Genomic DNA, 21,482 nt, shown 5'->3' on the forward strand with positions numbered 1-21,482 from the left:
CAGATGATAACCCCCCCCCAACGGCCTGCCAGGGGACAATCAGAAATCAGAGAGATGACTCTCATGGTCTAAGGCTATTCTTCCCCCTCCCACAGGATCTAGGGAGAGCTATTCTTTATTCATCCTTCAAATCCTTTTCCAAATATTAAACTATTAAACTTGCCATGTAGGCTCTGTATCTGATAGGTAGCAGCTATCTCAACTCATCCTATAACATTGCTGCTTGGAGCCTTTGGGAGCAATTCTTGAAGCAGAAGCTTGAATGGCCCCCACCCTTTGTGTTAGCCAGAGGCATACCTCTGGCTGTGGGCACACACCTAGAATCCACACAGAGAATCTGACTGTCCCCTACATGTGTGCAGAAGAGACAAAGTCAAGGAATCAGGGGCCGAGGAAGAAAACAAAACAAAAAGTCATTTGCCCACACAATGTCCCAGTGGCAGTCTCTAGGCCACACAAGCCCAGCCCAGCCCAGCCTTGGGCTTTTCTGCTCTGCACTCCTCAGGCCAATCCATACACAGATCTCTTTGTTGGTGGAACCCCTCCCTGGGCCAACCAAGCCACCAGGCTATGAAGGAAGGGAAAAACAGCCTGAGTGGCAAACACATGTGACTGCCAAGCCTCCAGTGGCCACCTTCTGAGGAAGGTAAGAAGCCCCCCCGCCCCCAGGAGCAGCCCCCAGAATGCACCGGGCTCATCCAGAGCTGGGCCTCTGGCTAGCCAGGATGGGAGAGAACGCTCCTGGCGGCTGCTGAAGTCTCCCTGGGCACCTAAACCATGTAAATAGTGTGTGGGCTACGTTGTGGATCATTTTTAACTGTAAACTGCCAAAAGACAGAAGACCAAATGGGACATGAGATGTCAGATCTTCTCTATTATCGCCATCACAAATCTGCAGCCCAGACATGCCAGTCTTTTAAAACTGCCTGAGAAGCCTTCCCCGCTGGGGCAAGTTTGCACACTCCAGGCCCAAGCTTCTCAGACCAAGGTCTGTGCTCAGTTCTGTAAAAAGAGCCTTTTCTGTGCAGAGACACTCTGGCCAGCTCTGCTAAAAGGACTTTTTAAGTGCCTTTAAACAGAGAAAGGAACTGGGTGTATCAGTGAAGCAGTTTCTCCAACCAGCTGCAGAGACTTTTTTCACACCACAGCAAAAGGCAGCAGTTTCCCCAGCACTGCAGCAACCCACGTGGAGGGCACAAGTCACACACAAGTTTATGACTATTTCTACACGACAGGGCAATCAAGCCTCCACGGATGGTCCAAACTGGGACCCTGCTCAGCCTTTCAGGAAGGGGTGGTTTCTTCACCCACCTGTCTGACCTGCTTATCTGAGTCTCTCACAGCACATCTGCTTTTCTCCGCCCATCTCGGAACTTCACTTCCCCCCACCTCAGCACCTCCCCCTGCCCGTTTTTTCTCCTTTCCCATCCTGCTGTGAGGTCAGAATCTTGTGCTTACGACACCTCGGTCTGTTGCCATGGAAACAGGGGCGGATTAAGGCTGGAGCGGGGAGCTCAGGGATCAGGCCCCTCCGCTACCTGAGCTCCAGCCTCTGCTGGCTCCTGCAGGGCCGAGGCAGCCAGCCGCAGGCGCCAAGGTTCGTCCAACACTGGGACCAGGCCGGGGCCCAGGGTGGGTCCCGGCCTGGGAGCGGAAAGGAGCTGACGCAGAGGCAGAGCAGGGGACAGCGGATCCCCCAGACTGATGGCGGGGTCGCCTGCCCTCCCTTGCCCTGAGGGACAGCACCCCGCACTACAACCACGTGGGGGCGTGGCGGGACTTGCCCGGCTCCCGCGTCAACTTTGTCGCGCTCGGTACCTGGCTGCCGGGGAGTCTGGGTGGAGTGGTCGCGGAGCTAGCTCTCTTCAAGTTGAGCTGGCACTGGCCGCCCATCCTGCCCACGCCGCCCTCGCCTTTAAGTCCTTCCTCTCCAGGCATAAAGAAAGTTTGAGGAACCGGACTTCAGGCGCTTGGCATTCCCTACTCTCGGCCACTGGGCGCCCAGAGTTCGTCCCTAGGGTCAAAACAGGTGGCTAGGAAGGTGCTCGCATCCCGGTCCCCTGGAGGGCTGGGCCTCGCGGTGGCTGACTGCTGGCTGCACTGAAGCGCCGGCGGAACTGGCCTCGCCGAAGCAGCAGACGCAGAGGCATGCGTCGCGCGGGGTTTGGAGGCTTCAAGTACAAAAACTTCACAATGGCAAAGCAAAGGTCCCAGGAGGCCAGCTCCCCTTTCACCACAGACCGCTCATTCTGGTCTCGGATTGGCTTTTCGAGACAGAACCCTAGGCCTGGCCATTTGAGCGAACCCCGTGTCTCGCCACGGGCCACCGACGGGAGCTGAGCTCCCAGCAGCAGCTCCTCGGTGGGCGCGTCCGACAAAGCCAGGCAGCTCGCTCGAAGCTGCCTCCTGGACCCGGAGCCCGGGTACTGGACGGCTCCTGGGCTCACGGCTCTGCCCCGTGCGCATCCGACTCCAACTTGCCCCTGAGGCTCCAACTCACCTTTGCGAAGCATGGTGGCCGCCGGGCTGCCGCTCCGAGGTCGGCCTAGGCGCGCTCCCTCCCGGGATCCAGATTCAAATCCCTGGACGCCAGCTGCAGCTAATCCGAGCGCGTCGTGGCGGGGGCAAGCCGGGGATCCGCTTGTGCCCGGCGGCCCGGCCGTGCAGGGGCATGGTGAGCCCAAGCCCCGCGCCGAAGACACTGGCGCCCGCCAGCGACCGCGGCGCTGCTCGGTGGCTCGGTGCGCTCGCTCAGCCCCGGGGCGAACGGATTTCTCCGGAGTCGGCGGCCTCCTTCTGCCCCCCGGAGCACTTTGCAGGCGGTTTTGAGGGGGGACACCGCCCCCCGGCCGTCCGGCTGCGGGCCCCTCCTCTCCGCCCCCTCGGGCAGCAGCCGCCGCGGCTGCTGCAAAAGGGCGCTCGCACGCACAGCCGAGCTCCGGGGAAAGCGCCCGGCGCGCGTTTGCAGGACCGAGCGATCGGCGGAGCGGGGCGCCTCCCTTCCTCGCCCCCCCTCCGGCTTCCCCCACCTCTCCTCCTCCTCCCTCCCTCGCTCGCTAGCTCCCTCCCTCCAGCTCCGCTCCCCGCCCCCGCTCACGGAGCACCTCCCATACAAAATTTATGAAAGTGCTCTCAGCTCGCAGTGCTGAGCGCCGTCCTATTCCCAGGGCAGCGGCGCTCAGCCGTGCGGCGCCGCCTCCCAAGGTGTTTTTACTGCGCCCGCCCCCAGGGACGGTCCTCGGCCCGCGTCCGTCCAACTACCTGCCCCAGCCCCCTTGGCCGGTCTGCGGACCACTCGAACGCCCCTCCAGGGCCCCGCAGGCTTCTCGGAGCCCGAACTCGCAGCCCAGCCCCCGCCAGCTCGCCCTTTGCGGCTGGAGGTCATCGGGAGAGGCGGCTAGAAGCGTGAGCCTGCCGACAGCCTGGGACGAGGACCGCCGCCCAGAGTACGGGTCACAAGTCCGCACCCCTGCCTCTGGCCGGTACCGCGTCCCCCTCCGAGTCTCGACGGCTCTTCCTTGCCCAGAACAGCTCCAGCGAACCCAGACTTTCCCCATCCCGCGTCCTAGGGCATGGTTCTTTTGGGGGAGAGGTACGGGGCAGCAAGCATTCGGGGAGGTCCAGTGCAAACTCCATAGGGAAGGACCAGTGTGGGGTTCACATGGCCTATTTCAGAGGGCTCTGATATCTTTAGACCCCCCCCCCCCCGCCCAGCGGTTTGCAGAAAATGGAGGAAGCACCGCGTAGTAAACGGTCCCGCACAGGGCCCATTGGGCTGGGTGTACAGAAGGTTCAAGCCCAGCAAGATCCGTGTTGGAGGCCGGCACCCCCTACTGGTCCAGGAGAGGAGGGATTCGAGGGAGAAAAAAGAGTGGGCCAAGTTATTCCCTCAAGACGATGTGGGGCGCTACTGTTTCCGGAAATTTAGCTAATGAAAAAGATAGTCCCTGTCCTCCTGGAGTTTACTTTCAAATAGGACCAAATGAGAACGGTGCAGACGAGGGGATAATGATCCTTGGAAGAAAAAAAAAAAAAAAGAGCAGGGTATTGTTCTGGAGCTGACACAGGCTCAGGGAAACCTGCTTTGAGCAGGTGACATCTAAGCTGAGAATAAAACTCATCCTTGGAGGAAAACGACATGATAGGAAGGTCAAAAAGAAGGCCATTACCATTCCTGCCCTCTTACATGTAGTCAGTGACACTGAGGGCTTGGCTTTGAGCTGAGGATAGGGGCTTGGACTTGCAGAAGCTTTTGACAGCGGGAGAAGAAAGACCAAGAAAACCTTCTTAGAATAGGGGGAAGGAACTCTGCCGGCTCCACAACGGATAAAGCATAATCAAGAAAATGCACAAAAGACTGCCTTAAAAGCACAAGGTTCTGAGTTTGATCCCTGGTACAAAAAAAAAAAAAGAAAAAGAAAAGAAAAAAAAGTGCACAAAAGAGATACCTCAGAGGGCTGAGTTCATCAGGCTAAGGTGAAATGCCATTGTAGGAAGGAGAGAATGTGCAAATGCCTGAAGATGAGAAGAACCTTGTTTGGAAGATTACTTAGCTTGGACACTTGTTGGGGGTGGGAACAGAGGTGGAATATTTCTTCTCTTACCCCTACCAGCTGCAATCCTGCATTGGCCCCACATTTTGCCTGATCCCTGCCTGACAGATAAAAGAGCTGAACTCCAGGACATTGAGAGCTGCAGAGGTCCTCCATGAAACTAGGGCTCAAGAGAGGTTGAACACTTGCTCAGTGCCACACAGCAAATCAGTGATAAAGTGTGGGCCTGAATCAGGGTATACTAATTCTCTTTGCACCTCCCTAAACCGCCTCTCCATGACCCCCTGTCCCACAAACTCCAACAACTTAGGCAAAGTTGGGAGGCGTGAGTGTGAGAAGCAGTTATTTCAGGCCTCAAGAGGGCCTGGTGCTGCCTTGGAGTCCAGCCAGAGGGTGGGGGCGGCTGTAGGCGGGTGTTGTGGAGTAATGTGGGGGGCGAGTACACTGTGCCCACTTTCTTGTCAGGTGGTAATTACTCAGACAGCTGAGTAACTCAGGGAGGGAGACCCCCATGGACAGATGGAGGTAACCTCAGCCCAAGTGGAATGGCAGCTCCCAGTTCCTGCACTGCAGGTCTCTCATCTGCTCTTGGTGTCCAGTTCTGGGCATCACCTGGCTTCCTAATGGGGGTCAGGGCTACTCTTGCAGGACAGAGACTATGGGACAATGTTGTAAGAGAAAGGGGGCTTTGTCATGAATGGGTCCCACCTCTGACAAGGTGGGAAAGGCCCTAAGGGATGAAGCCATTGCTCTGTTGGAGCCAAGCTTTCCCCTTTGGAACACAAAGCTGAAGCCAGAACTAAAGCTGGCCACTGACTGGGTCTTGGAATGCTGAAGGGGAGGCACTGGAATCCTAAAATTCAGACCCTGCACCATGGAGAGAGGCCAGAAGAGATGGGGAATGTAGGCTGGATTCTTGTCAAGGTAGAAGGGTGGGCATTCCTGGGACTCATGCTGGCCATATCTTGGTCCAAACTGTATCTGTCCTAATGCTGGTGGCCTGAGGGGCAGAGCACTGACCCCTTCTGCTCTCCTCTTGGCTGCTCACTCCCAGCCTGCCTAAGCATCCCTCCTCTCTGGGCACCCTCCCAGGCAGGGCCTGTCCCTGGCTGCTTGTTTTCACTTCTCCCTGCACCTTAATTAGGAGTTTCCAAGCAGGGAGGGCCTCCAGGGGAGCTTGAGGCCACAGAGCTGCCTTAAAGGGCCAGCTGTGCTCACAGCACGACTGCAGAGAGAAGAGGATGGCAGGGGGCTGGTTGGGCAAACAGCTCTTGGACATCACTGCTGCATGTGGCAGATTTTGCAGAGGGCCAGTTCCCCAGGTACTTTGCTCTTCCAAAGGTCAAGGCTGTCTCATTGGCTGCTCTGCTTTACTTTGGACCCTAGGAAATCTGGCCACTGATCAGGAAAAAAGCTAATCCTGAGGGGTAGCCTAGGCAGGGAAAAATATGGCCAAACTCCTGAAGGCTTAGACAATAGAGTCCTCTGGGTGCCCTGTCTTTCCAGGAAAACACCCTCAGGTTCCTGCCTCTCCCGGAGCTGCAGGTCCTCCTGTGTGAACCTTGCCCACCATGGGCTCCAAAGGTGACAAAGGGCACTGGGGACGCTCCAGAAACCCACACCAAGGCTCTCAACTTGCAGCTGGGCTGGTGGGTGCTGAATTTTGTCTGCAGGGGCAATCTGGTCTCTGAGGTAGGGAATGGGGTCACCCAGAGTAGCTGACACAGCCCTGTTTATCAGAAGGGGAATGAGAGCACCAGCGAGACCTGTTAGGCGTTCCCCTTTGTCAGACAGCCTTCAGAGGTCGTGCAGGCACATAGGGATCCATTGTTTTGGAAGTGTCAGCTTTGGGTCAGGGTAGGGAACAGGGTAGTAGACAAGGTCACAGAGGGAGGACAACTGAGACCGGTCGGAGACCACTAGGGGATCCTGAAGAGGAAGAGTCCAGGCCTTCTGGGCTTAAGTGGGGACAACTATTGCCCCGCCCCTATCTCCTCCTCTGTGGTCTCCACCCAGAGAGAATCCCAGCCCTTCGCTGACTGGTCGGCGATCGATCGCAATGTCTGTACGCTCCGCGATCTTCCAGCGCTGTCTTTTTGTTCCCCACGTGGGCAGGCGGGCGATGGCGGCGCTGGTCGTGTCTGAGACTGCGGAGCAAGGCAGCCGAAACGGCCCTGGCAGAGGTGGGTGCTGCATTGTTGCGGCCTCCAGACCTCGCATGTCGGGGTGAGGCCCCCAAGTCATTGACAGGACCAGTCCCCTTTAACGGCGGAGATGCCTTGCTCCGCCAGACCCGGAAGTCTGTGTTACTCGTTCTGAGTCGCTGTCATCAAAGCTCAGGGGACCGGTCCACGCTTTCAAAGCCTTAGGGCGCGGTTGAGAGCAGTCCCTCCTAAGTAACTTGTATTCCTCACGTCAGAAAACACCCCCTGTCTTGGCTGGTAGACAGACACAGGAAGATTGATGGATAAGACGAACTGGACCGGGTGGGAATGGGCCTGGTTGGTACACCAGGCATTTCACCAGTGTGCTTTGAGGAAATGCTTTCTGGGACGAAGAGTATAGTTTCATTCACCAGGCACTAACCAAGCGCCCTCTGAAAGCCAGGCCTGCGTTAGGACTAGAATATAAGCCCTGCTCACAGGATCTTAGTCTCACTATAATGTAACCCTGTTCTTTACTGACCTAAAACAGGAGAGACAATCGCATGATAAAAGACGAGGTGCCTATGGGCTCTAGGAATTTATTGAGCTGCTAAGACTAACAGCAACTCCCATACCCCAAAGACCACAAAGGACTTGAGTCTGTCAGAAGAGGTTCTGTACATGGACCAAGAAGGCTAGGCTTACTGTCCAAGATCCTGAAAGACTAACCAAAAACCATAACAATGGTAGCATTCAAATCTGGTCTCAGTACCCGAGCCTGCCAGGCTAGTTCTCTACTATACCCTCCCCCCTACACACACACATACAAACACACATTCCTCCCATATATGGTGGGTACAGGCATAGGTCTGGAAAGATCCCTTCTATCATAAAGGCCTTAGCAGAAGTTCTGGCACATAATACAGGCTCAATAAATATTCATTGAATAAGTTAATTTCTTGCTCTTTCACATTCCCATACTGGTGCCTAAAGAAATACTATACAGGGCCAGGGATTTAGCTCAGTGGTTTCGCCGCTTGCCTTGCAAGTGCAAGGACCCGAGTTCGATCCCTGGTACAAAAAAAAAAAAAGAAAAAAAGAAATACTGTACAGAGGGTTTGAGCTAAACTGAGGGGGGTTCTTTTGGTACCGGGGATTGAACTCGGGTCCTTGTGCTTGCAAGGCAAGCAATGAAACCACTGAGCTAAATCCCCAGCTCTGCTAAACTGTATTGTAGAAAGGAGTCCAGATTAAGGATAGTAGCCTTACTAAAGAGCAACAACATTTTTTCCTTTATTCAAGCGTTCGTTGTTAGCATGTACTCTCTTTCCTGGGGTGGGGTAAGGGGTCCCAATGGGAATAGGAACTTGTTAAATCAATTCAGTGTATGGTGTTTGTTGTCCTTTTAAATGAGGAGAGAGAAGAAAGAGTATATGGGGCCAGAGATGTAGCTCAGCAGTGCTGTGCCTGCCTGGCAAGTGCAGGGACCTGAGTTCGATTACTGGTACCAAAAAAAATTAGTACTTGTAACAGTTTTCTTCTATTTAGGACCTCAAAACTATCAGGTGTTCTTAAGGTTAAAGAGACATTTTCCCAGACTGGCTGGACTGGCTGGACTCTTGGATTTTCATGGGGTTGTTCCCTATCAATGTGGACTCAGGCTCATTCCTCTTTCCCCCGGGTCCCCTGCCATCACCTCTCTCTCCTAAGGTAAGGGATGAACCATAGTGCATCATGGCCTCGAGGCTTTGATTCTCAATAATCTTACATCATGGAAATTAATTGTGTAGATTCTCTCTTAGTTTAATGGACTGTTTCTCTATAGAATTAATTCAGTAGGGAAGAAAACTGGACCAACCTCACTGACATCTGGGATCTGGCCCTTAAACCTAGTGGAGTTAACAGTTTAGCTGGTTCTGACTATGGTCTAGACCAGATACAGACCAAATACTAGACCAGATACAGATTCAGACTTTATATTTGTTCTAGGTCGGGCCACTCGGAGCCGCTTGGCCAATCAGATACCCGCTGAGATCCTGAACAACCCCCAGCTACAGGCGGCCATCCAAGCCCTACCTTCCAACTATAACTTTGAGATCCCCAAGACCATCTGGAGGATCCAACAAGCCCAGGCCAAGAAGGGTGAGCCTTCAAATATTAAGCTGGAGAGGGGAAATGTTGTCTGGCCCAGAGATGGGTAGTACACCTATTCCAGCCTCTTCTAGCCCTCTGCCCCTCATATCTGCTCTGTCTTACAGTGGCTTTGCAAATGCCAGAAGGGCTCCTCCTCTTTGCCTGCACCATTGTGGATATCTTGGAAAGGTGAGGCTAGGGGCACTGGAGAGGAAGCTGGCCATGACCTGCCCTTGCTCATTACAGCCCTGCCTGTTGACATCATTTTTTCCTTCTGGACCTCTGCCTTCATCTTCCCTTCCCACAACCATCCATATACACACAAAAGAAACAAGCCAAAGCAAAACTCCTAGTTTGCTGAGAACCATGCTTATCTGCACATTTCCCCTCCCCTGTAAAATCTGGATGAGAGGAAGAAATTAGTTTTAGTCTCTTCAAAGCTAGGCCCAGAGCAGGTGGTAGGACCTGGGGAGGAAACCAAGCATATTTACTGTTGATCCTGAAATGGGCTTGGGGGGGATACCTTTTTCTCAGGTACATGGGAGGGGTGCTGGGCAAGGATGACAGCTTGAAGATGGCTAGGGAAAGGTATTCAGTTCCTCTACCCTGGCTCATTCTAAGTTTCTTTAATACAATGAGCCATCCTTGGGAGGGGTGAGTGCTCAGCCATCTGGAACCAGCACAGGCAGAGGGAGGGGGATTGAAGAGAGGGGAGGTCATCCTGTGCTGAGAACCTCCCACTTCCCTGCTGCCACCCTCCCCCCATTCTGCTCCCCCTTCCCTCCACCACAGACCCACTTCCCAGCTCCCACCCTCTTGCCCCTTGGGGATGCTCTCTGGGGCTCAGGCCAATTTGCATACATTTTAATCTATAAAAAATTAAGTGCTCTGGCTGACTCAGAGCCTGGGTTGCAGTCTAAGGAGCTGAATAATCTGCTTCTGTGCACAGCCTGATTTGGGGAAGGGGGTAGTGGAGGGGGCTGCCTGGCTGCAGCTCACCCTCCCCCACCACACCCCAGGAGAAGAATGGAGGGAGCCCAGTCAGAGACCCAGGCTCCATCCCTCAGATGTGGGTCTTTTATAGAAGAGCTTGGCCTCCTGCTCTGTTTCTTGGGGAGTTCAAGGGGTACAGGGTCTTCCCCACCCACCACAGTCCCCCAGTGATTCAGGCCTGGCAGCAGATCCCAAGGCAATGTGCTGGCCAAAGCCCACTCTTCCTGACGCATGAGGCATGTGGGTGGTACCATGTGCTGTTGGGGAGCTGTGCCTGGGTCCCCCCATCCTGAGCACCCAGGGCCTTCCCTATGGGTGGGGAGGTAGTGGGGGTCTAGGCGAGAGGGAGGCTGTGTATCCACACATCCATGCCCACGCACACCACAATGCCAGGTATGGGAGTGGGGAAACTTTGTGTGTGTGTAAGTGCTCGCTACCCTGGATGAAGCGGGGCCTTGGAGGTCTGTGTTGGGGCCCGTGCATGCCTGCCTGAGGGTTGGGGGTCTCTCTTGCAGTCTGAGCCTGGGCTGAGGAATCAGTGTGCTACATAGACATCCTCGTGTAGCAACTGTTCCAGGAGCTTCTGCCAGGGCTGAGGGAGGTGGCAGCTGTGCCCCTCCTACTCTTTGTTGGCAGAAGTGGCAGCTGCCAACCCAAGGAATTGGGAGGGGAGGGGAGAGAGGAGCTGGGCCCTGAGATACCTCCATGGATTAAGGTTCTCGCCCACCTCATTCCTCCTGTTGCTGCCCAACTGTTCCCCACCTGCACCCCTGCAGATTCACGGAAGCTGAAGTGATGGTGATGGGTGATGTGACCTACGGGGCTTGCTGTGTGGATGACTTTACTGCAAGGGCCCTGGGAGTGGACTTCTTGGTGCACTACGGCCACAGCTGCCTGGGTATGGTGGGCTGGGACCCCTGATCAGGCAGGGAGGTAGGCCACACGCTAATCTTTATCCTCCTTGTCCCACTTACAAGCCTATCATAGGCAAGTCCCTCCTGGTCTCTGGGATGGCCTTGGCCTTCCTGCTCTGCAGGTAGAGCTTTCCTTTGGATTTGGTTGCCTTGGAAACTATGCTACTGTCCCAGATGCAAGTGTTTGAAAGGCTTTTGGTGGTAGAACAAGCTGGGCCCCCAGCTGAGTGACAGAGAAGGAGCTTCTAGGGGACCTGTGAACCCTCCCTCCCCTACTTCCTCATTATGCCCCCAGGCTGAAGCCACAGCCCTGGCTGCTCAGAAACCAGAGTTGGGGCAAGTTCTTTGCCCTTCCTGCCTTCCAAAAATAGTTTCCTGAACTTTTCTTTCCTTCCAGTTCCCATGGATATCTCAGTCCAAGACTTCCGGGTGCTGTACGTCTTTGTGGACATCCGGATAGACACTGCCCACTTCCTGGACTCTATCCGTCTCACCTTTCCTCCAGACAGTGCTCTTGCCCTGGTCAGCACCATTCAGTTTGTGTCAACCTTGCAGGTAAACAGAGTGAGGATCCCTAGCATCTCATGGGGCAGACCGTGGCCACTGCCCAGGCTGTTTCTTGATCCCCATGCCAGGTGGTCTGCACTGTTCCTCTGGCCCTAGCTCCTCTTCCCCAGCCACTTGCTTCTCTTCCCTCATTATCCCTACAGGCAGCTGCCCAGGAGCTGAAAGCCAAGTACCGTGTGAGTGTCCCACAGTGCAAGCCCTTGTCCCCTGGGGAGATTCTGGGCTGCACGTCCCCCCGACTGTCCAAGGAGGTAGAAGCTATTGTGTAAGTAAAAACTGGGGGCCGTGTCACACAGACATTATAAGTATACCCAGGGAAAGAGCCTGAGGTTCATCATGCAGGAAAGGAAACCGAGTCTAAAAAACTCTTTATCTATGTCAAGGCTACACCCAAGGTCACCTGCAAGATGGGACTAAATAGGAACTAGACTTCAGCTTTACTGTCTCTCTCCAGGCTTTGTCCACCATCAGAAGGCTGTGCTTGAAGTGGGGACAGGAATCAGAGGGCCTACCTAATGGAGGAGGGGGAGAGGGGGGACAGAAATGGCACAAATATAATTGGAGAAGATGGATGGGCACACCCAGGCTGCAGCCCCATTAATTTAGCATCCGGACAGCTAACAAGCAGTAGCAGCGTGTCTCCTGCTGCCTAATTATTTTAGGTAATGGAAATGCTTAATGTTGTGTGAATGCAGCCAGCCTCAGAGCCAACAGCTCCCCCACCTGGGATTGGGGAGGGGAGCGTCATTCCTAGCTAATGACAGAAAGAGGGAGGGGCAGTCCCTGACACAGCCCTACGTCTGGGGCTTTGGATGCTGGTCCCATAAGCCTGCTGTGGCCACATAGGACACCCCTGCCCATAGACCCACATCCAGGCCCTCCCCATCCCAGCCCTGGAAGGGGCATTCCCCATGTGTCTATGCCTCTATAACCCTGAGCTCCTAGAGGCTTCCCCTTGGGGGCTTCTAGGTATGTGCTGGGGAAGAGATACCATGAGTGTTGACTATTCATAAAATGAGGTGTGATCTCCAAAAGGGAGAGAAACAGCTACCACAAGCATATTATCTTCCATGCTCCAAAGTTTCCATGGCCTGGGAAGGTACTGCTGGATAGCATCTTTTAGGGCATGCTTGGCAGCCAAGCCTGGCAGTAAGTCTCAAATATAGTGGTTCACAGCTGCTTAACTTTGGGCAAGTGTCTTAACATCCCTGAACCTCAATTGTATTTTCTATAAAATAGGACTGGCGTTTTAAAGCCAGCCATGGGGCCGGGGATTTAGCTCAGTGGTTTTGCCACCTGCTGCGCAAGCGCAAGGACCCAAGTTCAATCCCCAGTACCAAAAAAAAAAGCCAGCCATGTTGCTGCATACCAGGAATCCTAGTACTCTAGAGGCTAAAGCAGGAAGATTTTAAGTTTAAGGCTAGCCTGGGCTACATAGTGAGACACCCCCCATATCAAAGGCAGGGGGATGCTATCATTTTATTGGAGATTATTTGATAGGACTACGTGAGCTCATGAACACGTACATTTCAGATACTTAGTCTAGGCCTGAAACACAGAAGGCACAAGTCTAAGAAACTAGCTGCTCCTATAGCTCGGTACCTGGACCCAAGAGCTGGTTTGGGAAAGAGTAGCAGTGTAGGGGCCAGGGATTTAGCTCAGTGGTTTCACCACCTGCTGTGCAAGTGCAAGGACCCGAGTTCAATCCCCGGTACCGGAAAAAAAAAAAAAAAAAAGAGTAGCCAGTGTATACCCTGGACCCTTATTTTCAGCATAGATGACCCACTGAACACTACTTCCCATATCTGTATTGAGCTTGGTAAAAATCTATCACCCAGCTTCCAAATTAGGTTTTAGAGAGACTCAAATGACCTTATTATGGCCCTGGCTGCTCCTGTTCTCTTACCCCAGAAAGCTGGGGTGAGGCAGTTCTTGGATTATACATTCTATTACTACAGGGGTCTCACAAGCATCCAAGTCAAACTCCTTTTTTTTTTTCCTTCAGTACTGGGGATTAAATCCTAAACCTTCACACTGAGCTATAGCTCAAGCCCCTTTGTATTTTGAGGTAGGGTCTCACTAAGTCACCTAGGGTGGGCTTGAACTTGTAGTCCTCCTGCCTTGGCCTTCCAGAGTAGTGGGATTTCAGATGTGTGCTCCTACACCTGGCTAACTACTTATTTTATGTAACAGAAACCAAGGCCCCAGAATGGAAAATGACTTATCCCAATTTGCATACAATTTGCATACAGCAGCATGGACCTCTTCTGCTGTCCCATACCATACTTACAGCTTCTTTCCATCCCTGCAGGTATCTTGGAGATGGCCACTTCCATCTGGAGTCTGTCATGATTGCCAACCCCAGTGTCCCTGCTTACCGGTATGGGTTGGGCTGGGCTGACTTGCTATTGAAAGGTAAAATTCCCTCCCCCTCAGGCCCTCAGCAGACTGAGACTTCCTCAGCTCCCAGCCACTAAATGGCACTCAGCCTTAACTTGGTTCTCATCAGGGCATTAGACCCAGGACTACTGTTGCCCACTTGGGATTCACACTAAGATCCTAAGACCCTCCTCAACTCTTGCCTGCTCCATCTATGGGACTAATCTTCCCAGCGGCAATCCTTGTACTTGTCTGAGACCTAATTTCCTAATTACCTGCATGGGGCAAGAGTCTTAGGAGTGGCTGTCACAGTGGTCCTGGTAACTTCTTTTCCAGATATGACCCCTACAGCAAAGTGCTGTCCAGAGAGCACTATGACCACCAGTGCATGCAGGCTGCTCGCCAGGAAGCCATAGCCACTGCTCGCTCAGCCAAATCCTGGGGCCTTATTCTGGGCACTTTGGGCCGTCAGGGCAGTCCCAAGATCCTGGAGGTCAGAGAGCTTGGGTTGGCCTCAGGAAGAGGGGGCTGATTGACCAAAAACCCACCTGGGAAAATCGGTTAGCTAAGGGGTTTAGCTTTGGCTAATCATGGTGACCTCAGCTCAGCCACCCTCTCCACAAACAGCACCTGGAATCTCGACTTCTAGCCTTGGGACTTCCTTTCGTGAGGCTGCTGCTCTCTGAGATCTTCCCCAGCAAGCTCAGCCTGTTTCCTGGGGTAGATGTGTAAGTTTTCACCTTACCTACCTAGCTTGATTCTGGCTAAAAGCTGGGTCCTGCTCAGCAAATCAAAGGCTGCAGTCAATGGGAATTGCTTCATGGTCATGAAATTTTAATGTTCACCAAGAATTTCTCCAGCCGGGGCTACCCTTGGTCATGGGTCATTTGCTTTGTCTTTCCTTTGCTCAGATGCAATGGCAATGTCACAGTAGTTCTGGTGAGATGTGTCTATGGGGTGCTTGGCACCTGGATTGTACCAGGTACTAAATTTGGTTCTGGAAATAAATGAGCTGCCCTCAGACAGTGAAGTCAGAGGAAGAAACAGGAGAAACAGGAGAAAATAACATTATAATATTCTAAATGGCAGTAGGTCTTTACTTTAAGTCTTTACTTTAAGATTCACAAATCCTATTATTGCTGGGCTTGGTAGCACAAAGCCTGAAATCCCAGCATACGGGATACATTATTTTTTTTATTTTTATTTTTTTTTGGTGCCGGGGATCGAACTCAGATCCTTCCACTTCTGCAGCAGGCAGCGAAACCACTGAGCCAAATCCCCGGCCCAGGATACATTATTAATGAGTATGCTGGGGACACTGTCATATTCAGCATGCTGCCCAGGAGCAGGGAGACCCCCATCTCAAGTCTGACCAGGATTCTTTTCCCAGGTGGGTGCAGGTGGCATGTCCTCGCCTCTCCATTGACTGGGGCACAGCCTTCCCCAAGCCACTGCTGACACCCTATGAGGTAAAAGCAAGTTTTGAAGATTCATGGGATAATGGGCTCTGTACCTAATTCTGTCAAAGGGTTCTGAAGTGAAGTGAGGTGAGTGAGCAGCACTGAGTTATGATCATAGGTTCTGACTGCAGACTGTCTTGAATGTCTGAACTGAGCCACTTCCTCGCTGTATGTGGCAAGTCGATTAACCTCTCTGAGCCTCACATTTCCTTTCTGCAGTTTGGGGATAATATACCCTTCATAGGCCATTGTGAGGATTGAATTCAATAATCCAGGCTCAAGAAAACGTTGACAAGTTTTACTATCCTGTTTTCCAATACTAGGCAGCTGTGGCCTTGAAGGACATTTCCTGGCAGGATCCCTACCCCATGGACTTCTATGCCAGCAGCTCCTTAGGGGCATGGACAGTGAACCACGGGCGAGACCGAACCCCCCAGGGCCCTGCCCGATCCGCGTCCAGGAAGGTAGTCGGGGTTTCAAGGAGGGAAGAGGGGCAGCCTGTGGCCGTGGCCTTGGCGCTAGCCACTTCTGTGGCGACATGAGCCGAGGCCGCCGCTGTGCGGCCGCAACGGGAAATGCACTGAAGTGAAGAGGCGGTCACAAAAGCGGGACTGACCCAAATCTACGACCTTAGGTACGAGAGGGATCCACGCGTCCCGCTCCAGGCGAGTCTTGCAAGCATTGTAACTGCAGAGAGGAAAATGTGGTGCCGCCCGCTCCCTGAGACGCTCCTGGGTCCCAGGTAGACGCCCCTGGGTGTTAGTTCCCTCCCTTTTTCTGGCCACGCCCCAGCCCTTCCTGTTGTCATGGCAACGTCCACTCCTCTGAGGCCCGCCTTCAAGATGGTGCCGGCGTTTGATCCCGCCTCTCACACATTCTACTTCCGCTCCGGGAAAGACCGCTTCCGGTTTCTACGGCGCACGCTGGCGGGCAATATGGCGGCGCGGCAGCCCCTACGGGTCTTGTGCCTGGCTGGCTTCCGGCAGAGTGAGCGCGGCTTCCGCGAGAAGACTGGGGCGTTGAGGAAGGCGCTGCGGGGCCGCGCGGAGCTCGTGTGTCTTAGTGGTCCCCACCCAGTCCCTGATGCAGCGGGCCCCGAGGGCTCCGGTCCAGACTCGGGTGAGACGAGCCCTGCTCTGGAAATGTTCTCAGGATGTCTTCTCCGTCTTGCCCCATCTATTTAGCAACCCTCACATACCCTTTGCCCTCCCCATCCCTCCCACCCTACCTCTCTGGCACGAACTCCATCCTTCCACTACCAGGCTTCCATTCTCATCTCTTTGTCTCTAGTCCATGTCAAGCCACTCATTCCCACCTCATTTTCTCCAGTCTCTTCCCCCCCAACCCCTTCTGTCACCTCCCCATTCCCCTTGCTCTAATTCCATCCTTTTCCATTTGCCTGTAGGGACCTGTCCCCCGGAGGAGCAGCCTCGAGGCTGGTGGTTTTCGGAGGAGGCAGACGTTTTCAATGCCCTAGAAGAGCCCACAGCATGCAGGGGCCTGGAACAAGCCCTGGGGACAGTGGCACAGGCACTCGACGAGCTGGGGCCTTTTGATGGATTCCTGGGCTTCAGCCAGGGGGCTGCACTAGCAGCCCTTGTGTGTGCCTTGGGTGAGGCTGGTGATCTGCGCTTCCCCTTGCCTCGATTTATCATCCTCATCTCTGGTTTCTGTCCCCGGGGCCTTGGCCTCAAAGAACCTGTCATGCAGAGCCCCTTGTCACTGCCTTCGCTCCATGTTTTTGGGGATACTGATCGAGTCATCCCCTCTCAGGAGAGTATGCGACTGGCTAGCCTATTCCCTGGAGCCATCACTCTAACCCACTCTGGTGGCCACTTTGTTCCAGCAGCTGCACCCCAGCGCCAGGCCTACCTCAAGTTCCTGGACCAGTTTGCAGAGTGAAAGATCAACAAACACCTCTGCCCTTGCATCCTCCCACCTTGGGGCAGCCTCTGTGATGTATTCTGAGCACCCTAGGGCCTCCCCTGGGACCTTCGGTGCTGTGCTGACATGCTGCTCCTCATAACCAGTTAAGGACAACTATCCATTCTCAGGACTACTTAATGACTCCTGGAGGAAAAAGGAAGCAGGCGGCTTTAATGGATTTTGGTTTCTAATACTAAAACATGAAAAGGGCTGGATGTGGTGAGATGCTTTAATGCCAGTACTCTGGGAGGCTGAGGCAGTAGGATTCCCAAGAGTTTGAGGCCAACCTGGAGCTCATAGTTCAAGGCCTGTCTGAACTACATAGTGAGACCCTGTCTCAAAAAGGAAAAAAGAAAGAAATTGAAGGAAGCCTTAGTGGCTGAATCATAAAGAATTTACATCTGAGTTTGGGAGGAAGAGATCATCTGGCAAGGCTCTACCTGACTTCCTCCATCCTGATCGCTGAGTTCTGTTCCCATCTTCCCTCATTCTCTGCCATGCGTTCTGCTTTCTCTTGCATAACTGCCCTACCCCTGTGAACTATGACTTTGAAGTGTGGGATGATGCCAGACCTTGGGCAGGGGCCAAAGTACACTGAATAAACTGCCTCTTCCTAACTTCCTAACCTCATCTGCAAGGTTTCTAAGATAAATGCTATTCACAACTGGTGCTGTGATTAACATTGATGCAGCTGGGTGTGATGGTGCACACCTGTAATCCTAGCACTTGGGAAGCCGAGGCTGGAGGACAGCTGTGAATTTGAGGCCAACCTGGGCTACATAGCGAGACCCTGTCTCAAAAAAGATTGCCCACTTTAGCCTCTCCCCCCCCCCCCCACAACTGCTTTCTGCCTTCCTGCCTCTGTAAGGCAGAAGCCAGTTCCATTTATAGAATTCTCACAACAGGGCCTTAGCCCCAGCCCCCTCCAGGTACCTTAATAACTTTTCTCAAAAATTTATTTTTCTCTCTTCCTCCCTTCCTCCTTCCCTCCCTTTCTTCCCTGCCTTCCCTTAGGTCTCAGGCACAGTTTCCCCCCAAGGAGCTTTCCTTCCTCCCCTTCCCTTAGCCCTCAGCTACAGTATACCGAATGTAGCTTAATCACTTTCCTCCCCACCTCTTCTTTCCTTCCTTAGCTCTCAGCCACAGTATCCCCCAAGGAGCTTAATAACCTATCTCCCTTCTTCCCTTTCCCCCTTCCCTTTCTTTGCTTTCTTCCTTTTTTGCCTCCGTTCCCTTTTTTCCTCCCTCTTTTTTTCTGTTTTCTGAGATGAGGTCTCCCTGTGTTGCCAAGGCTGGCATCAAACTCCTAGACGTATGGCATCCTGCTTCTGCGTCTTGCATACCTGGTACTACAGACACATGCCATGTGCCCCAGTTTTAGTCCCTGTTTTGTGTGCTGCACTCACTACTGGAGTTGTATGTCCTGTGGGGGCCTCGGCTTCTCAATCCATACAGTGTGTTAGGGGTGGGGGAGACACTGAATGATTTTCAAGATACCAAACAACACTCAGTAGTCAGCCCTCTGATCCGCCCCCCCATCACATTCTTCAGATGGGTTCAGATTGCTGCAAGAGGCTTGGCCTCTTTTTTGGCACACCCCTACTGTATCTCTCTTCTACCTCTGACTACACCTTGGATTCCTAAAGCCCCGGGGAGAGAGCAACTTAGCAAAGAGCCCCTCGCCACCCCACCCCCACCCCCATCCCAGAGCATCTTCACGGGGAGTGTCCTTTCTGCCTGAGTGCGTGGAGCTGAAATCTCTAACACGGCTCCCTCACGGACGTGTAGTAGAATACTTGTTGAAACAGCTGGGGGAGCTCAGTGGTATCGCGCTTGCTAGCATGCAGTAGGTCCCCAGCACTGTAGGGTGGGGGGAAGAGGTAGCGTTCGCTGTTTTCAAAGATTTTCACTTCCAGGCCTTGGGAGGTGTAGCTCAGTGGTTTGAGCACCTGCTTAGCATGTGGGAGGCCTTGAGTTAACTTCCATCACCATATGACAAAACAAAAAAACCACCCGATTTTCACTTCCTATTTGATCCTCAAAATACACCTGTCAAAAGGTATTATTTTCCTGTTTTACAGAGGGGTCAGAAACAATATGGCCACTTGAACACCCCTGGATAATGAAGCCAGATTGGACCAGCTTTCCTGGGCACTACTCCCATCTGCACACATGGGTCCACCCACAGTTGTCCACTGGAGTCCAGAATCGAACGCATTTTAATCTCAGACTTCAGGATTCTGGGTGGGGAGTAGGGCAGTAGGGTGTTGATGAAGCTTGGAAACCAGCACTAACTGTCTTTAATTTAGAAGGAGTGTGTGGAGAGGTAAAATTTGGATTAATGGGTGGTGTGCTGGGTTGCAGTAAGCATTCCAGCGCTGTCCCTGTGAAGTCCTGCACCTGATATTTACAGACAGCCTCTGCAGCAAGTGATGTTGGCAGTGACAGGTGACAGTAGTTTTTGAAGAGGTCATTGCTCACACTTTCTTGGCACAACAGGACTTCGGCTCCTGTGGTACTTTTTAGGAAGAATTTAGGACATTCTCAAATTGGAATTCAGCACCTAGAGATGGACTGAGGTGAGAATACTAGTATGTTCAGACAATGAGCTAGGGATCAGGTGAATTTTACTAGCCTGTCAGGTTAGGGACCCTTCTCAAAGTTGGGAAAGGGAATGAGGAGAGGTTGTGTCTCTATCAGGAACGGATTCAAGAGTTTATTCGCCCTCTGCCTGCTCAATTAGTGGTTTTTGGAAGAATGGTACGGCGTTTTTGAGATAACTTTGGTCATCTACCCTCTTCAGGGCCCAAGAGGCAAACAATATTCTTCCACGCTTCCTGGCCCAGTGGCCTCTTTCCCAGGGAGCAGCAAAGAATCCATATCCCAGAATTACCCCTTTCTCTTACCATCCCTTAGCAGTGATACCTCGGCTGAGAGGACAGAGCAGTCTCTGAGCTCGCAACCAGATGCACGCCACGGACCGTGCTGTGCTTCCTTGAGTCCCTGGCTGGGTGCATAGCAGCCAGACCCTGTAGGGCCGCCTCGGCCTCCCTGTGTACACCTCCCACCACCCCTGCGAACGCAGTTGATCTTGACTCTTCGCTCCCGCCTCCTCCTACTCCGTGTGTCCCCACCCCCGGCTGGCAGGATGCGGCGTGGTGCGGCGCGTGGGCGTGCTGCGGGGCGACCATGGCTGTAGACTGTTACCTCCGGTTCCCACAGTAACAATCGAAAGCCACGGTTGTCCTGGAGACGCGGGGGCGGGGCGAGCGCCGCTGACGGCACCGCGGCAGCTCCAGGCAGGCTGACGTCAGCACCGCGGGGCAGGCGCGGGCGGGAGACGGCGAGCACGGTGCGGGGGCTGTGCAAGTGTCATGTGGGCCCGCCTCCCCTAGCTGCACCTGGGGCCGGGAACTACAGCCGGATGGTGGCGCCCGTGCTGGATCAGCACCGCGGACAGCGGCGGAGCGGGCCGCGAGCTCGGGGTTGGGGGACCCCGGAGAGAGAGCGGGGCCCGGGGGCGCAGCGGGCTGCCGGGTCTGCGGTCCTGGGGCGGGGCCAGGCGTCGGTGGCCGTGACTGGAGACTGTTACTGAGGGTGGCCCGGGCAGTAAGCAGTCTAGAGCCAAGGTGCCGGCGCGCTGCCCAGGGGGCTGACCCCTCCGCCCGCGGCTGGAGGCGCTGCTGCTCCTTCCTCACGTCTCCCACCTTCTTGGCCCCAGAGCTCATGGACAGGCACGGGACCTTTGACGTCAGAGTCCTGTGACGTCAAAGATGTCCCAGCAGGGAGGCACTTCCGGCGGGGAGCCGTGGGGGCGGGGCGGTCTGGCCAAGGCCCCGCCCCCTCTTGGTCCTGAGAGGACAGCTCCGCGCGGAGAGGCGGGAAGTCGTGGGCGCCGCGGGACCAGCCCGACGGGACGGGGAAGGGGCGCTCAGGCAGGAATGCCGGGCGGGGTCCTGAGACAGCCGCAGTCAAAGCGGTGGGCAAGTGGGCGTCTGTGTCTCCCGCCGGCGCCCTCAGCTTAGTGGGTCGGGGACCACGAGGCTGAGTCACCGCGCTGCAGGGAGGGGCGGGGGTGGGACGAGGGCGCGCGGCTCCTGGGCGCGGCATCATCTTCTCCCACTTTCCTGGGAGGATGGCGCAGGAGCCCCACAGAAAGCCTTGGGGACGTGGCTCTGTCCTCTGCTTGCTGGTCCTCCAAAGTGGCTGCGTCTCCAACTGGGCGCCGGCAGGGGCCGCACGGGGTGGTGCCAGGCTCCGGCCCGCTCCGCTAGCTGCGAGGGACCCTCGATCCGCCCACCTCGTGCCCTTCCCGGCTCCGAGAGACCCTCCAGCCCACCGCCCGCCGTCGCCCCCCGGCCCTTGCCCGTGCCCTCGCCCCGGTCTTCCCGTGGCCCGTTGGTCCCGAGCCCG

The 21,482-nt window shown here is 54.4% G+C and overlaps 3 protein-coding genes across 8 annotated transcripts in view; 2 read left to right on the plus strand and 1 right to left on the minus strand.

The window, feature by feature from the left end:
• Positions 1-3,010, minus strand: part of Rtn4rl1 (reticulon 4 receptor like 1) — a 68,533-nt gene extending 65,523 nt beyond the window's left edge. Inside the window, exon 1 of one of the 2 annotated variants that reach the window (XM_021238235.2) lies at positions 2,501-3,010. Coding sequence is in view for 1 of the 2 variants with exons in the window: in XM_013076895.3 (XP_012932349.1) it covers positions 2,501-2,513 (13 nt within the window). In the remaining variant the exon portion in view is untranslated. The remainder of the gene's footprint in view (positions 1-2,500) is intronic. The other variant, XM_013076895.3, reaches the window with a different exon arrangement.
• A 3,568-nt stretch (positions 3,011-6,578) lies between these two features.
• Dph1 (diphthamide biosynthesis 1) lies at positions 6,579-15,885 on the plus strand. 5 transcript variants are annotated; one of them, XM_004857153.4, is made up of 12 exons: positions 6,579-6,736; positions 8,687-8,839; positions 8,956-9,019; positions 10,600-10,721; positions 11,135-11,292; positions 11,448-11,569; positions 13,616-13,684; positions 14,020-14,176; positions 14,311-14,411; positions 15,074-15,152; positions 15,467-15,607; positions 15,778-15,885. In XM_004857153.4, exons 1-12 carry the CDS (start codon positions 6,613-6,615, stop codon positions 15,865-15,867), a joined length of 1,380 nt encoding a protein of 459 aa, XP_004857210.1. In that variant the 5' UTR covers positions 6,579-6,612; the 3' UTR covers positions 15,868-15,885. The 5 variants fall into 5 exon arrangements, with proteins under 5 accessions (XP_004857210.1, XP_087048107.1, XP_087048108.1 ...); XM_021238189.2 differs by lacking the exon at positions 6,579-6,736 and adding an exon at positions 7,765-8,407; XM_087191981.1 differs by lacking the exon at positions 8,956-9,019 and having other exon boundaries at positions 6,655-6,736.
• Positions 15,886-15,949: 64 nt separating this feature from the next.
• Ovca2 (OVCA2 serine hydrolase domain containing) lies at positions 15,950-17,694 on the plus strand. The gene is made up of 2 exons (XM_004857152.4): positions 15,950-16,262; positions 16,549-17,694. Exons 1-2 carry the CDS (start codon positions 15,950-15,952, stop codon positions 17,043-17,045), a joined length of 810 nt encoding a protein of 269 aa, XP_004857209.1. The 3' UTR covers positions 17,046-17,694.
• Positions 17,695-21,482: the final 3,788 nt, after the last annotated feature.

This window comes from Heterocephalus glaber, unplaced genomic scaffold, assembly GCF_053883595.1.
Source record: "Heterocephalus glaber isolate CG9 unplaced genomic scaffold, H.glaber_assembly_v1.0 deba00001564, whole genome shotgun sequence".
Taxonomy (NCBI): domain Eukaryota; kingdom Metazoa; phylum Chordata; class Mammalia; order Rodentia; family Bathyergidae; genus Heterocephalus; species Heterocephalus glaber.

What these genes read in the sequence shown, in the direction of transcription:
- Ovca2 (XM_004857152.4), top strand. Translation starts at nt 15,950, where the DNA reads ATGGCAACGTCCACTCCTCTGAGGCCCGCCTTCAAGATGGTGCCGGCG. An exon ending in GGGCTCCGGTCCAGACTCGG is followed by an intron (nt 16,263 to 16,548) that starts GTGAGACGAGCC and finishes ATTTGCCTGTAG; the next exon opens with GGACCTGTCCCCCGGAGGAG.
- Dph1 (XM_004857153.4), top strand. Translation starts at nt 6,613, where the DNA reads ATGTCTGTACGCTCCGCGATCTTCCAGCGCTGTCTTTTTGTTCCCCAC. An exon ending in ATTGTGGATATCTTGGAAAG is followed by an intron (nt 9,020 to 10,599) that starts GTGAGGCTAGGG and finishes GCACCCCTGCAG; the next exon opens with ATTCACGGAAGCTGAAGTGA. An exon ending in GCAGTCCCAAGATCCTGGAG is followed by an intron (nt 14,177 to 14,310) that starts GTCAGAGAGCTT and finishes CTCCACAAACAG; the next exon opens with CACCTGGAATCTCGACTTCT.